Below are 17756 nucleotides of genomic sequence, written 5' to 3' on the forward strand. Positions count from 1 at the left end.
TTAACAGAGATAAACCAAATATCGCTGTGGTGTAAGAGCAGTTCGAGAACTTCTACAGCTTTACAACATAAAGTATAGCACAGACTGAGCACTTTGGGTCAAGGGTTAGACAGGCCCTGCCTATCAAAGCCAAGGGGATTCCTTCCACTGTCTTCAGCTGGCTTGGAGTTCAGCACAGGAAAGGCCCCAAAACATTCTTTGAGTGTCTCAGCTTAATTCAAAAATCTGAAACATAAGGTTGACGTGAGTCACTTCAGCACAGAAAATTCAGAAAGAAGAGGCTGAATGGCTGAATGGACACTTCTGCTAAATAACATTCAGAAGCTCTGGATGCTGACTACAAGAGGTTATAGTAAATAACACAACTCTACAAAACAATTCAGTGCTGGCTATATGCAAGATATCTTTAAATACTATTCTGAAGTAGGCTAATTTATCTGAATTTTCATACTGAAAAGCAACCTCAGAAGAAGGGAATTTATGCTTTATTTGAACTTATGTTCTTTACAAAGCCACACATAAGTATTTAAAATCAAAAAGCAACTATTTTTTGTACTAACCAGAATGTTGCTTCTTTAAAGTGTTCTTTTCTATTTTTAGTATAGATTATATACTAAAATATATACTTTAAAATATATGCCTAAAATATTATTATATTTTAAATATTATATTCTATTTTTTTAAAGAACTATGATAAATGAGAAATCATGGTTTTACTGCTAAAATCGGCCTCTTCTTCCTCCAGTACTGATGCCTGCTCTGGCACCCTCAGCCTGCTGGCTGCCCACAGCCCTCAGCCTCATGCCATGTTCCAGCCAGCCTGCTGGAGATGCTCTTCCATTTGTCTTCTGATCTACTGCAAGGGTGAAATGACCTGCTCAGTCAGTGACTAAGCATTTCTCCAAGCTGCAGCCTCTTCTCTGTGCCACACTGAATGCAGAAACTTCTCCAGGACTTGGCTGAACAAGGCAGGGGCTGGCATCCCACTCTGCTACTGATGGAAGTCACCTAAGGCTAGAGGATGAAAGCCCAAAGGAAAAAGTGGCAATTGTGTAAAAATATGGAACTTGGTAAACAGCACAGGTTTAAGTCCACAATGCTTGAAACTACCTGGATTAATTATGAATTTCAGAGTAGGTTTTACCAATATTCCTTAAGTTTTTAGATAAAAATTTTGCACTCTTGCTCATGGTCAATTGCTGCTGCAAAGGAGACGGGATCTCACAGATCCTTCTCTCTGTGACAGTAGGCTACAAATGCTGGAGTTTGCAGAAGAGTGTCTAGCTTTGGGGGGAAAAAATGGATGAATTATGAAGAGCAAGAGGGGAAATCCCTTTAATTTTAATCATAAAATTAAAAGTGTCTGCAAGATAGCAAGACAGATCACTGCATAGAAAAACCATGAATGTTACTAAGATCTATAATGTCCATATTTGTGTTTCAATTATTTTGTTTAAAAATCCTTCTCAAGTTATAGAGTCCCTTTACACGCTCTCTCTCCACACCTGCTAGCACCAGAATTGGGAGCTGATCCAGTACAACCCAATGCTTCTCACAGTTGCTTAAAATACTTGTGTTAGACTGAAGTTTTGACTACAGTGCACCAGAAATCCACCAAATCTCCTGTCTCAGAAAAAAAACCAAAAAAAACACCAAAAAAAACACCAAAAAAAAAGCCCCAGGCAAACAGGTATATGGAAAAAATCACAGCCTGCTGATTTGAGCATAATGAGCATGATGATTTTAATCTCTACTGGAATCTGTTAGGATGGATTTAAATAGTTTGCTACTAGATTAATAAGTATGTGCAGTGTCACTGGGAGGAAGAGAGCAATGAGAAGAGAGCAACTGCTTCCTGGAAATCAGTCTTTGGTGATAGGAATTATTACTGTACCAAATATTGGCACAAATATCACTTCCTATAAAAACAAGAATCAGGTAGTTTGTTTAAAATATACTAGATCCATTTTAAAAAGAATGCATAGTAGCTTTTGGAGGTGATGCCTTAGTGTTAATACACTGACTAATAAAAACATTACTATAATAAGATCTGCTGACCAAGCACCAATTCTCTCAGCTGCTAAGACATTGGCAGTCCTTCCACAATTCACTTAAAATAAATGAACTCGTCCTTGTACTTCTGAAGCCAAGTCTGTGGTCTAAAGCAATATTTATAGGGTCAGTAGGGAAGCTTAATCTCTCCACAGTTCGTATTGGTGCCTATCACCACACAAAGCATTTGTCTCTGCAGAGGAGAAAAAAATTAATGATCTTTCACACATGCCTTCTCAGAATTCTCTAAAATTGCATTGGGCATAGAAAAAAGTAGTCTCTGCCTTCCAGCTCCAAACAATTCTGCACAGGAAGCTCCCATTGAGGTAAGATGTATGCTATGGTAGCTGGACTGATTTTTACATTTGTCTACAGCTGAAACATATATCTAACACACTGGCCCATTCATCTGCCCTGGAAGACTGCTGCTTCTTTTAGGCCATTACAGCTAATAGAAAACACAGTGATAATTTGCATTCATTGCCATTCCTCACGCTACCAGCATCGACCTTCACACAAGACAAAACAGTACAAGTTGTCTGAATGCCCCAAAACAAAGGTATGGAGTTAGGAGAGAAGATCAGGGTTTGGTTTGTTTTGTGGCTTTTTTCTTTTAGCTCACAGAAAAAACCAAAGTCAAAGTAACACTGGTTTAAAAACATATCTAAACTATTCCTTACTAAGTGTTCCTCCCTTAATCAAACATTTAAGGAAAACACGAAGAGTCAGTTGTGCTGAAATTTCCAAAGGGTTGAAAATCAAACAAGAGGTAAAAAAGCTTCACTGCCCAAAATGTAAATGCTGGACTGGGCTAAAATTTATTTCCTAGGAATTAGCAGCATGGGACAGTCTCTTAGCATAACAGTTAAATGCCAGAATCAGGCTTAAAAATCCAGCACTTTACGTTCCTATCCTATACACTTGATATGCATCACAGTAACTGATGTAAGATTAGTCTCAACTTCAGCTGTCTAAAAGTTCAGTATCTGATCTAATCACCTGGACTCTGTATACAAGCCATGGAAGGAGATGTCCACTTCCAGAAGGCAGCTAATCCCATCCCTTCCAGCCCCTCTCAGCATCAAGTGCCTTCTGGAGGTGCCAGTCCTTGCAGTTGGTTATCAAGAGAGCCAAACTGGTGATGTCCACAACTAGTAAATGAAACACAACAGGTAAATGAAACAGCAAACAACAGCAGGTTTGAAAATGCTTGGTTACAACAAGTAACTCTCCCTGCAGTCTGAGTGTTAGCACATTCAACCATCTGGATGCAGATAATCTGCTTGGGGTGGGAAAGGGGAAGAGACTTCAGCCATGTGAGCCACAGGACTGTGCCTGCCCTATTTTATTTACTCATATAAGTGAAGCCACTTCAGATTGTATTCCCAAATTCTATATGCCTAAAGCCATGCAGAACAACTCCATCCTCAATCACTGAGGGGTTGAAAAAAAAAAAGAAGCCTGCTTGCTGGTCACTGAAAGAGCAGGAAGTGCTGTACTCTTAACTCTTCTTTTCCAGCTGTCATTAAATCCAATCTCACTCGTTTGATTTTTGGAGGCTTTGTTTTAACACCAGCAGAAGGAAGAAGTGTGGAGGGAAGCACTCAGCCCTGGGGGAGTGAGACAGCCACAAGGCTCCAGCAGCTGTCACTGCCTGGGCACTTCTACTCAAACAACAGTCTGGTAGAAACAACCCATCATCTGGTATGAGATAAATACCAGGACAGAAACATCAATATCCATACATGCTCTGTTGTGAAAGAAATACTAAATCCAGCAGAAGAACAGTCTATCAGGCATCATTTTTTTCTCAGCACTTATGACTGCTTGTCCAAAACCAAGAATATGGCTCCATGAGCAACACCCCTTAATTAATTAGCTGTTTTCCCAATTATAAGTCATCTGTGTTCACTCTATATTATCTAGTCAGAAGCTACATCCCTTGCTGTTGCCCTGAGCACTGAAAACAAGTTATTCTCAGAACCTGTCCAAATGGAGCAACTCAGCTTTGAACCCCTCCAGCAAGAACCAAGCTCAACAGGTACACTAACCTCAATCAGCTCAGACCCTTCCCAAAGACACCAAGACAGAATACATCTGGCACATGTACATGAACTCAGAGACAACAGCATTTCTACCAAATTGGCCTGGAGAATAAGTGAGAGTCTTTCAGCCTCCATTGCCTCTAACTTCCACTCTTTCACTGGAATTTAACTACCCTGTCAATGAGACTCCAATTTACATTCTTTGTCCTTTGGCCCCCAGAATTTAGCCACTTTAAAAATTGTGTGATTTATATTAAAAGTGACTTTAAATAGCCTAGATTAAATTAGAAAAAAAATTTCAAAAGCAATTTTTATTTATATTCTCTGATCTAATTATTTTTCTGGTATTTTGTCAAGAAAGAAGTATGTGTGCATGTTAGTTATAAACTGAATTATGTACTGGCATCAAATTAGCAACACTGAAAGCTAAGACACTTTGATAATATTAAGAACATCAAACAGGAAATATCAGAGTAAACATCAGTGTTCTGTACTAGAACTGCATCTTAATTCAAAGAAGCACCAATGCTCTATGACAAGGTCAGTGTCCCTATGCTCATTCACATTTCTTGACTTTTGTCAAGACTCCCAATGAAAACAACTTTGGAAGAAGTCATATGATGTGATTGCTTCTCCATTAACACTTGGATAGAGAGTTGTCAACTCAATTTACAGGCAACACATTGCAAAAGCATTCTTCAGACAATCAAGTTTTCAAATTCTGCCAGCATGATCAGAGATTCAAATAACCTCAAACAGAGGCTTGAATGCCACACATCTCATATTCCTGAACTACCAATTACCCTGAGTCATCTAATATGCATGGAAATTCCATGTAGCTGGTTAAAAAATGTATCTGAATTCTTATTTCCTCTTAATTATAATTAATCTACTTGAGTAAGTTAATAAGGTTTCATAAAAAGGGATGGTTTGCGTTAACTTCTAACACAATTAAATATTAATAATCTCCTGTGGGAGCTAGATCAATGGAGTACAAAACGTCTTCCTGAGTTTTATCTTACAACATGTCATTTTAACCAGTTATGTATTTCTCTATACTCTGTAAGAAGTTCTATACAGCGGCAGAACAGTGATGAAACCACACAGAAAAATCTCAACATTTACAGAATAAAGAAGTGCATGCATCTCATACTCAATTTCAAGAATGGATTTTACCACAGTCTGAAATTACTGACCATCATATACAGAATACACATACATAATCTATCTGAAATGCTATATAGAGTCCATCTAGATGGTGATTAACCTGAAATCCCCCTTCTCTGGCCCTACTTGCAACAAAATCAGAATACTGTAAGACCTAAAGTTAATCATGTATCCGATCCTAAATGACAATATTAAATCGCATTTTTCCTTTAATTCTTTTATGACCTTTTGCAAAATAACATTTCTAGGTGTCAGGGGTTTGCTGGTTTCTTCTTTTCTCTTCTCTTAGCTAAGAAAGAAGAATCCTAAATCTGAACCTCCATTTCTAAGATCAATAACAAGGTTACCAGTACACTACTCATGTGATAAAGGTGTTGGAGACACTGGTCAAACACCAGGCAATTGTTCTTGAATTTCTAGCAATTTGGTCTAAAACACAGATAATGAAAGTATGCAGAAATCTTTATAAGTAACTCTTTTTTCTTTTTAAATTTTGGTATAAATATCTGTGCTAAATAAAAGTAACATAACTAAAATGAAACAAAATATCCCACATGAAATATTAAAACCTTCTGGTTATCAGTTTCCCAGAACGCTTCAGCAAAGTCCAAGTTCCCTGATTCCTCAAACCCAGCTATTTAATGACCAGTTCTTTCACCAACATATTTAGAGAAAGGTTCATATTATTTAAGATTTCAAAGCACCCATTAGCAAGAGGCACAACAGTAAAACTTACATTGACATTCCTTGCAGCACTTGCCATCCACATAGGCCAGGGCAGAGTTAAGTGGACAGTCAGCAAGGGGGCAAATCAAAGCCTCGCACTGCACAGTACCGTTCTAGGAGAACAAAAGGTGCTGAAACTGGCAGATTTATTTAGCAATAGTAGAGATATTCTCAAACACAGGAACAGGAAAATCTATTTTTAAATGCAATGAACTTTCTAACAACATCCAAAAAAGACAGTTTAACATGTGTGTTTTAATAACTACAAGAATAGAAACCATACCTTCAGAATGTCACACATACAATCTTTTAACATGAATGATGTGCTCTTTGAAATGATAATGATCATTTTTTTTTAGGGGCAAATCTATTTGGGGGCAAAATATTCTGCCAATCAGCAAAAAGCCTGACAGATTACTGTGAAATGACAACTGCACAGAACAATACTCTGCCTTCTGATTTTATGTTAGAGACTATATTTCTAAAAGGTAGCAATATTATAGTGAGGGAAAAATCCAAGACAAAAATAAGCAATGAATTTAAATTCTAACAATTTTAAACATTTATCAGCCAGGTTTGATACCATAAAATACTAAAATCAAAATTAATATCCCTCCAGAAATATAAAGGTCAATAAAATACCAAGCTTAAAGAGACCCATTTAGCCAATTATAGATAGCAGCAAATCAATCTAAGGTGCCATACAGACAACAACAGCCTTTTGACTGGCTTCTGATGGCCTTTGGATTAAGCATTTATTGAGTCCCAAAGGCATATAAGTTTTACATGAATGGACAACAATACAGACACCCTAGTTTAGTACCTGAAAGGATTCTTCCCATCACATCTGGAGTTGTGACAGCTTTGGGAATCTTCCATCCACCAAGTCTTTTTCATTTGCAATATAACAAAGCTTGCTTATGACCCTGACATTTTGCTTTTTATTACTTACTGAAATGTAACCAAAGGCAACCAAAGGAATTCAGACATAAGGGATCTATTAAATCATTTGCTAAGAAAAAGTCTGTATTTACAGTGACAAAAACCAAGGAATTAGAATTCCAGAGAAACTGTTTGCAGCTCAATGCAAGGGAATAACATGACAGCTAAGTATATTATGTAGCTCCTGCATATGGTGGCACAAAATACAGGAGCTACACATGCTAGTGATGCTGAAAACATAGGAAAACATATTTATTAATACTATTCCTTAGATTTAGAACAGATTTTAAAGTTCTTTTTTATTAGTATCTAACAGACATTTGGAAGTTCTCACTATTTGCCTCAATGAAACTAATCAGAGGAAACACTGGAGTTCCTGACTCTCCACTCAAACCATAGCCATACCATGCAAGTGCAGTTCTTACAGCCATCCGTCCAGGATTCAAACTCCCTGTAGGTTGTGCCTTTCATTGTGCAGGTTCTTTCACAGTAGCACTGATCCAACTTGTTCATCCTCTGCTCAGCTTGAGACAACTGCATTTACAGTTCACAAAAATGTTTTCAATTTTTAAGTGGCTTCCACATTAGCAAAAACACAATTCAAACCATCCCCCTTATCATCAAGTACACAGATGAGAGAATAGATTTAGGAAAACACAGTCAGAGACAATAAAACAGCTATTGTTAAATACAACATGATTAAACCACTAGTCATTCAGAGACTAAAATTGAGAAGTAAGACACAATGCATTTCATTTGTCTTACTTATTATCATGATATCAGGGACGTCATGAAACAAAATGAGCAGGTCAAGATGGGTACAGCTCCTGATTTCTCATCTTTGTATGTGCAAACTGATCAAGAATCTGGCTCCCCATAAAGTACTCACACACAGAGTGGCCAAATGAAAGTGAAGCTCACAACCAACATTAGCAATTTTTTCTGAATTTCAACCAAGGTATTTTCAACATTAATGTATCAAAGCAGCTAGGTAACAGCATTCCTGCAGGTATTTAAAGAACTGACATTTAAAATCAGAATAGTCTATTTTCACCAGCAGACACAGATTCTTTTGGTGTACTATACTAAAGGAAAAAAAGAATAAAGTCCTGGTTTAGAGTCTTAGTTCCTTGTCTTGCATATATTTTGTCTGAACGTGCTTTTGGCAGTTCAGGTCTTGAAAAGTCTTGGTAAGTCTTGATGTAATAAGCATTATAAGAACAGTTACCTATTTCATTCTAGGTTTATTGATTTATTAGCCTTATAAGTAGAGTTTGGATATATATGAGCCTTTTCCTTGCTCGGGGATTTGGATGATCTTTACTATTAAAATACATGATTCCATAAAAATATTAAAACACAATAAAACTCTCTGAAGTGAGAATTTGCACATATAAACATTAGGCACGGGTATATAAAGATGAAAACCTACCACGTAGGGATGTTCTGCATACAGCCATGGGCACAACCCCATACAAGCATAAACAATCTAAAAATACAGCAAATAAAGACTGACAGTCCTCATTTCTCCCATGACTAGAGTCCTAGTAAACATTACCTTAGCTGATGTTTTTGCTAAAATGTCTTGCAGTTCCATTATTTTCTGCACAAGTCCATGGAAGTCATTACAAGTTGGGCATGCTGGAATAATACAATACGCGTTAATAAATTAATTCACAATAGGTTCAATCATACCAAAGTTGACAGACAATACACTTAAATTCAAGGTTTCAAGAAAGCTTGTAGGACAGAAAGAAGGTAAAAAGCACGCCTTTCTTTTTATGATAGAAGAATTAATAGACTTACTGCGATTAAGATCTGGGCACTGAGAAATAAATCCTTGAGGCATGACAAGCAATTGCACATCTTGCATTATGCCCTATGTGTAAGTGGAGAGAAAACAAAGAGATACATTATTTTCACCTGTCAAAATTATGTTTTTTTCATTCACCATGTAAAACATTAAAGCCCACACAGAAAAACTACCTGATAAAAACAATACTTATGAATAAACAGCTTCTTGTCTGGACTCAATTCAGTGATAGAAGAATAAACAGAAATAAAAATAGATATATGTACAGGCATACTGAATAATTTCTAAAAATGTAAGATTAAATGTCAAGATATAATTATGTGGCAGAGTTTGGTGGTTTTGAATTCATTGTTATTTTTAGTTAGTCACTGCAGAAAAGCTTGAAAATGACCTTTAAAAAGTAATTTGAAAACAGCTGCAGTGTCAGTTACTTAGAAATACTCTTTTAAATAAAATGCAAATTTTTACAAGCTATAATTCTTAAATAGATTTGAAGATTAAAGACACCAGAGTCAAGAAAAATACATTAATGCAAAACCTTAATGAGTTTGTGCTGGTTTTGGCTGCAGTAGAGTTAATTTTCTTCACAGAAAAGTAGCTGACATGAGGCTGTGGTTTGGATTTGTGCTGGAAACAGTGCTGATAACAGGGATGTTACAGAAATTACACAGCAGCAAGGCCTTTTCTGCTTCTCCTACCACCCCACCAGTGAGGAGGCTGCAGTTGTACAAGGAGTTTGGGACAGACAAAGCCAAGACAGCTGTCCCAGCTGACCAAAGAAAGGGTCATATCCAAGACCATAGGGTTAACCATAGGGTTTAAATGCACAGCATTTAAAGCTGGGGCAAGAAGGAAACAGGGATCATTTGGAGTGGGGTGGCATTTGTCTTCCCAAGTAACTGTTACAGGTGACAGAGCCCTGCTTTCCTGGGGATAGCTGAACACCTGCTTGCCCATGGAAAGCAGCAAATAAATTCCTTGTTTTGTTTTGCTTGTGTGGCTTTGCTTTACCTATTAAATACTATCTCAAACCATGAGTTTTCTAGCTTCTACCCTTCCAGTTCTTTCCCCCATCCCATCAGGGAGGGAAGTAAGCAAGTGGCCAGGTGGCGCCAGCTGGAGTTAAACCACAAAAAATTCTGATGGGGATCCTTCCATAAAGCTTGCAAAATGCTGAGAAACTACATGTCTGTAACACAGCTGCAGAGTTGCATATTGTTAAGAAATTAGGGAGATTTCAGCATGAAATTCAAATATGATGTCTGGAAAGGGGTAGTTTCACCCAGAAGAACAGATGCCATTCTTGCTTGGAATGCTTTCAGCCAGATTTTACATGCTTAGTTAAAATATAATTAGTAGCCAGTTTGCTGCTCTCCAATAGCAAAGGCTAAAGAGCAATTCCAAAGCAATCCAAAAGCTGTGTTATGATTACAGAAGCACAAACTGGTAGAGGTTGGGAGGCACCTCCTGAGATCATCTACTCCAACTTCCCTGCTCAAGCAGGACCAGTCACAGCAGATTGCCTAGGAACGTGTCCAAGCAGCTTTTGAATACCTCTATAGTAGTCTTTCTTTGACAAACCTCACAGCAGAACTGTTTTATGTTCAGATGGAATTTCAGGTGTTTGAGGTTCTGCCCATTGCTTCTTGGCCTGCCAGTGGGTGCTAGTGAGAAAAGTCTGAATCTCTTATCTTCATGCCCCTCACAAATTCAGGTATTTATCCACATTGATGAGATCCTCCTGACACCTCCTGAGCCTTCACCTCTCCAGGCTGAACAATTCCAACTCTCTCAGCCTCTCATCATATAAAAGATGATTCAATCCCTTTATCATTTTATCTAAGTTCACTCTTTATCTTTCAGGGAATGTATACCTTAAAATAACCATGTGCAGTATTCCTCTGTCCCAGCCAAAAGGTTGTACCCAAAGGTAAGTCCATGAAAGGCTTCTCCACAACTCTTTCATAAATTCTGAAAAGGAAGGGGAAAATAGAATCCCAAGTTGTTATAATTTAATTTACTCAAAGCTCAAATATTCCAAATACGACAACTTCTTAGAAAACAACACTCTTTACTTACTTATTGCAGTCCACATGTAAAATCAAATGAGAGGCACTGATTGCTAAGGAAAGTCTGTGCCATTTATCATCTGCCAAAATGTACGGGAACACTTCTGTGTGGGAGCGATGACTGCCAGAACGATAATGCAACCTGATTTCATTTCGATGACCGCTGCTTTCCAGCTCCAGGTACCTGTACCACAAATGCAGCATCGTGTCATGAGCCATTCTTATCAGCGCGGCACCATTTTACATAAGACATCATCATCATGCAAGAGCTATTTAAAAGAGGAAGAAAAGCAAGCAGATATACAAAGGCAAAAGTAGACCCTTTTCAGATTTCCACTGCCTCTCTCTTCTCAGCAACAAATAGTGGCAGGTTCAAACTTCCATGTAACCACACAAGATTCCAAGCCAAATATGCTTTCCTCTGACAAAACAATTTTCCATAACACAATCTGAATTACACTATTACAAATAATTGCCTCATACAATGAAAGCCCAATAGGGGTATTCTGAAGGCATGAATGCACAAAGGACAGCCCCAGGTTTTGCAATAGGGACATCATTAGTAATTACCAAGGGAAGTAAGGACCAAACACCGCTTTGTTTGCTTTTATATGTACTGTTATATCTTTCATTTTCTGTAATAAAATTTCTCCAAATACATACACAATCAAGAAATGCTAACTCTTCAGAACCATTTATCTATGTCTACATATTTGCTTTGTTAAATTAGTATGTGTATTTGCAGGGTGGGTGTACACACACACATATATATACACATCTATATATGAAAGCACATATCTATGTAAATAGGGATATATATAGAGTAAAAACCCAGCAGTGCAGCTGTGCTGAGATAAGAGAACCTAGCAGATTGCAAACACAAGCTTTGATGGTGAAATTACAGCCGTTCAATTTAAAAAGCACTCCACAACCAAACCTGGTTCTTACACAGGGTGTCTCTCACATGTTGGACATCATCTGGGGAAAAGCCTGACTAACTGTTTGTCTTTCTAAAGTACTAAGTTCCTCATTGTAAAATATCACAAGAAAATGATTTTTACACAGGAAAGAGAAAAAGAAATAGAGATTCTTTAATAATCACATGCAACCTACATCTAAAGAGCAAGGAAAATAACAGATGAGGTGAGATACATAACTAGGAGAGCGGACAATTCATTTTTGTCTATTTTTGTGGCTACACCTGCAATCAGACATGGCAGTTGCTTGTAACCTGAGTTCACATATGCTCCTGGGTGATGTAATTTACTTTAACAGGCTGTCTGTATTAAGGAATAGACAAGACAATGATTGTGATTTTGAAGAGTACAAATGAGACCAAATCAAAACTATCTTGTACAGCCATCATCCCTGGGAGAAGGCTGGGCTTACTGCACATCCCTGCTTTCTTCAGGGTGCTCCCCCCTGGTGGAACACACCTTGCAACAGCACAAAAACAATGAGTTTTCTGAAAAACCAGCAAAGGACAATTTCTTCTTCCTTCCCAGTATTAAGAAAGCAGTTAACCAGAGCCAGATATAAATTTTATAATCAATTTACTCCCTCATGGCCCAAAAATAATTTTTGCATTGGCAAGAAGTAGAAACTAATTGAAGGCCTGGCTGGAAAAACTGCACAATAGCAGCAGTACATCAGTCAATTTAATAACCCCCTTCATAACTCAAAATTAAAGGATAAAAATAAGGTTACTCTCAACCCAAAAGAGAAGGGGAACATTAGAGAACTTGACTTCTCCAGCAACTTCTAAGTGTCTCCACCCAGCTGCAGAAAATAAATGAAAAATGAAAGGCATGGATATATTGAAACATTACCTCCTGGTAGAACTAAGAGCTCTCCTTCATTCCAAGTCAATAGCAGGACTGATGGCAGCACACAAAGATGCAGGCAAGCAGTGAGCAAACTGCACTATTAGACATACACTCACTACAGAAGGTATAAAACAAACACTCGTGTGGCCCTTATGCATGTAAGATAATGAAACCTCTGCAGATGAATTATGGATTTGCCAATAAAAAGAAGACATTTTTGTACAAATTTCACTAATTAAGAACTGCTGAGAGAGGATGCTGACAATCGATGATGCTGTAATAAGCAAGGAAATTGTCCTACACAAAGCTGCACAGAAACTGTGGACACTTGTGGTTTTGTTTGAATGGTGATTAACACACTGTTTTGACATTCACAGACAATATCTTTTGTTCTTCCGTTTGGTAAACTAACAAATATAACTACTTTTGAAATGAGAAAACATGCATCAAAATGAAAAAGAAATTAACAGGCATTAGGAGAATTATTAGGAGAATCATTTATGGTTTATTAATAATCTGTAGAGGCAGCAGCAAAACACTATTAGAAAAGCAAGTGAAATGACAGCCAAAGCAATATTGCTTTTGGCTTGAACAAGTGCCATGATGCTGAAACACAGAAGTGAAAGTGAATAATTTCCACGCAATTTTTTACAAAATGCTGTGCTTGCTATTCCCCTTTTCTACATTTGCTTAACTGCCTGGACTTACATGGCTCCCTCTCTCAGCCTCTTGAGTTTCAGGAGACAGGACAAGACTCAGCACTGACAAACATATCTGGCTGAAAATGCTAAGTCCACCCACAGTGAGGCTTACTGCTCCATCTGTGAGGCTGTAACACTTGGGTGCATGGTTTCCAAAGGTTTGGAAGAGTCTTTCACACTAAGCATTAACAGACCTGGATTTTAGAAATTCATGTCTGGTGACAAAAACACTCTATACCTCTCTGTACACTCAGTATTGTTAATCATTTGAGATAAAAGGGAGGGAGTCCTTTTAACTCCTGAAGGACTTGCTCCCAAAGGAAAGACCGCATTGCACTGCAGTCTTCTCCTAGCCAAGAATCTCATTACTGAAAAGCTTCAGGGTAACCTCATCAGCTGAGTCACCAGCTCCTTGTCCACATCAGCCTTGCCCAGCCCACTCAACACAGGGAGAGCAGCAGCCAAAAATATCCCTTTTTAAACATCACTGATGCTTCTCCCAACAGCTCCAAGGTCTTCTATGCTGCAGAAGGCAGATGACTATTGGAGTGAAAAAATAAACCACAATGAGAAACCCAATAAAACAGCAGAACCTGCACCTCTCTTTCTAACATCTGCACTCTCTGCAGCTGTTTAATCAATATCAGCCTACTTCATTTTAACACCTCAAAAAAAAAAAAAAACAACACACCCACCTTGGATTAAACTTCATGAGGAGATCATAGGTGCTTAGGTTTTTCTATGTTGGACATGCCAAGAGAAAAGAAAATGCCAACCTGGAAAAAAGGCTGCTACATCCCTGTACATCACTCTGTGCATGCACAATCATTGCAAAGGCAACAGCCAAGGCCACAGCATCAGATCAGCTGCTCTGCTTGTAAACCAGCCAGACAGTGATCCCTAATGTACTGAGTAAGGATGAGACTGTCTTCGTAAGAGGAAGAAATTTGTTTCAAATGCCCCAGAGGACTCTGAGACAGAAAACAGTGATGTTTGCTCTGCTGCTCAGCACTGATCTACTGTAACTTCTAGGTAGGAGTTGGGAGTCAGCAGATCTACTCAGCTGTGGAGCTCTAATGACCATTCTGGCAAAGGGCATGTGGTCACACCAGCCTAGGCAGGACCTGCTCTTTGGGAGGTGATAAACTAGCCTAAGGGAGACTGTGGAAGTAAAAGTCAGGATGCACAGCAAAAAGTTAAGAGATTTAGGAGGTGAAATTCCAGATGGTCCTGGTGCACACAGCAGTAGTGTGTGTTTAATTTTTTCAACCTAAACAATTCTATTATTATATGAAAAGTCAAGTGGTAGCCTCATTTTACCTGTAAGAATCTAATTCTCACCTCTCACTTACTTTACTGCTTGATCTTACTGGTTTTGCACTTTTCCATCTAGAGCTCTACTTAGACAAGAGAAGACTAGCATTTTTATCAAGGAATTATTAATTCAAAATGGTCTTCACTTTTCTCGATAAGTTATAGCCCCTAGTGCAAGTGCACAATGGGCAGGAAAGCCACCAGTTTCTGTCCCTTCCTTTTGATGAATACAGTTTTAAAGCCAGACTGAAATTTTCTGACTTAAGGTATTTTTGCTCAAAAACGTTGATCCATTCATTAAAACCAAATATTTTGACAGAAACAAACATTGCTACAGCAAAGCTTGTGGGGTCTAGGATGACATGCTTGCTAAAATGGGAGAGAGAGAGAGCGCAAACATAAGATTATCTGAAATACTTTCTCACACATCTTCAATGCCATGATTATTACCTATATGAAAGCAGACACCCCAAGTGAAAAGAGCTCAGAAATTAGAAGAGGGTATTACCCATATCAACACAGAGGGCATAAAAAGCAGGAAAGCAAAACCATCCTCTCAAGCTGGTATTATAAAACTGGTGCTCCACTCCAACTCTTTAACATCTTGGTGATCTCTCACACTTTTTTGCTGAAACTGGTGGAGATACTGACTGGTGAGAACAGGCCTGGGCAAATGCTGCTTCACACACTGCTCTGACATTATCTGCAAGGGTACTAACTGCAGGAGACAAAAGCATGCCAAGGAAGATGCTAACAATTGCAGAAAATGGACAACAGCAGGCCAGTGCTCCAGCCTGGACACTGTTTGGTTTACTAGCAAGCCCTTGCCAGGCACTGCCAACAAATCTGCATCACCACTGCATCAAGTGGAGGAAAAAAAAATAAAAACAAAGAATTACATTCCTCAGGGCACTTCTCTCAAGTGGAAAAAAAAACCTGAGAGATCTCTTTGCTTACCTCCCAAAATTTGAGGTCAACCAAATCAGAGAGGCAAAATCTTGCCTTACCCCCACTGTAGTCTTCATAGCTTCTGCTGGGTTTAGTGCTATGATCCAAGAGCCCATGGCCATCACAAGAGCAAGATACTCCAGCCTATCCAATGTTACAGCTGATGACAAGGCAAGGCTCCCAGTTAGCCTTTCCACAACACTTACAGGAACATAGAAGGAGCCAGAAGCAAGAACTGAGGTCTCACCAAGATCTTCAAAGCACTCCAAGGAAAGCTATTCTTGCAAAAGGTGTTGGCTTGTCTTGGAAAAATTCAACCCCAGTATTACAGCACATCGCCCATGCCATTCCTATTTGAACCATGGAAATGAAATCAAATTCCCAAATTAAGAAATAATTTTGAAACACTAATTCATGTCTTTGAGCAATTGCTCTCATTCCAGTCATCTCTCTCACTAACCCCATTTATCAATATATTTATTTCCTTTTTGTTCTCACTAGCACATAGTCCCAGGAATATCAATCTTGCCTGCCTGAAGCTTCCCCTTCGACTAAAAATCAAGGAAAGAACTTTCTCAACTCAAACACACTGTAAAAAATAAAAATGGCATAAACCATGCCTCTCATTCCCTTTTCTTGACAGTTTCTCCAAGGAGCAAGAGGACTGAAAATACAATAAACAACTTTCTAGTAAATGTATTAGCAAAAGATAAAGGCTGTTTCAATGTAACTATTTCCATTTCCTATCCCAAAAGAATACAGATTTCTTTGTTACTTGTTTGCTCATAGAAAGCCGTATAAACAATATTGGAAGAATAACAAAATCAGTCAAAACTCACATTTCAGCCATTTCAGTGGGGGTTTTCAACACCATAGGAAGGAACAAATCCTCTGTCTCTTATTCAAGAAGGCCTGTCACTAGTCTCAGTTCAATAGGTTTCATGTGCATATAAGCATTCTGCAAGATGTTCTCAATTCACCCTGGATTAGCTGACACTGCAATGATTTACACCAGACAGGCTGGCCTCACTTGATTTAACAAAAGTTATGGAACAGTAAGGTGCATGAACTACAGGAATTTACATCCTACTGCCTTTTTTTTTTTTTTGTGGGGTGGGGGGGAGTCAGAGTATAAACTTAAGTAAAAAAAAAAAACAATCCAAGCAAGAGTGACATGGTGCAAATCAATTTTATTATAACCTTTATAGCCAACTCTTAAAGAAACAGGTCATTCCTAACACCACAAAGGCATTAAACAGTGTGTAAAACAAAACAGTTGCTTTAAAAATATTCCCATCCACCCTCATACTCAGGGATAGAAGTCAAATCTCCCAAACCAACATAAACAAGGAACTTTTTTTCTTTTGGGATAAAGAGCATGGTCAAGCTAACAGTGTCTACACAGAGAATCCTTTGTCCCACAGAATCTTCTCACACACTTGAAAAGCAGTGAATGAATGAATGAATGAATCAATGAATGAATGAATATACCTTTTTTTATGACACCTTTGATGAAACATGCAAACTGCATCAAAAGAATAGAAGACTGACACCAGAAAAGTTTAAAATCACTAGAGGAATTCAAAAGCAATTGACCGTTACGAACAAATTCCAGAGGATTTATAATTATTATCAGACCAGTAAGAAACAGAAACTAAGATTTAATACCAAAAAAACAAAATATAGAACACTACAACCCTCCACTCTTCCAACAAAGAACAACATGGAGTGTTCTAAAAAGAAGAAATAAGCGACTACCTCTTTTGGCAAAGGGAACAGCCATATACAGCTTTAATATTTGAAAATTAATCCCATATTACCCAAGATCTGCTCTGCAATTATTTATTGGCTTAAGTGGTGAATATTGGCTTAAGTGGTGAATATTGAAAGCTTTTCTCAGTGTAAGAGTTTTGCAGCAGATTTTGTGGTGTCAGAGAGGAAATACTGACACTCATACATCAAAAGCAGGGAACATACAGTTCCACCTCTATTTTAATACAATGGTCAAATGAGAGAACAGAATTCATGCATTGGGAATTCACCTCTGGCAATTTCTCCTTGTAGCATAAATCAGTATGAGAGAAAGTGTCACAGATGAGTTTCTCCTACATACTGAAAGAGGTTAGAAACTGTTGTACAGTACAGCCCATTTG

At 38.2% G+C, this 17756-nt stretch overlaps 1 protein-coding gene across 1 annotated transcript in view; it reads right to left on the reverse strand.

The window, feature by feature from the left end:
* Positions 1-17756, reverse strand: part of NELL2 (neural EGFL like 2) — a 135247-nt gene that overhangs the window by 95710 nt on the left and 21781 nt on the right. The window contains exons 4-9 of the mRNA XM_062491153.1: positions 10825-10998; positions 10620-10716; positions 8739-8811; positions 8491-8573; positions 7338-7466; positions 6001-6103 (exon numbers count right to left, since the gene is read on the reverse strand). Of these exons, the coding sequence (XP_062347137.1) occupies positions 6001-6103; positions 7338-7466; positions 8491-8573; positions 8739-8811; positions 10620-10716; positions 10825-10998 (659 nt within the window). The remainder of the gene's footprint in view (positions 1-6000; positions 6104-7337; positions 7467-8490; positions 8574-8738; positions 8812-10619; positions 10717-10824; positions 10999-17756) is intronic.

Source organism: Cinclus cinclus, chromosome 4 (assembly GCF_963662255.1).
Source record: "Cinclus cinclus chromosome 4, bCinCin1.1, whole genome shotgun sequence".
Lineage (NCBI taxonomy): Eukaryota > Metazoa > Chordata > Aves > Passeriformes > Cinclidae > Cinclus > Cinclus cinclus.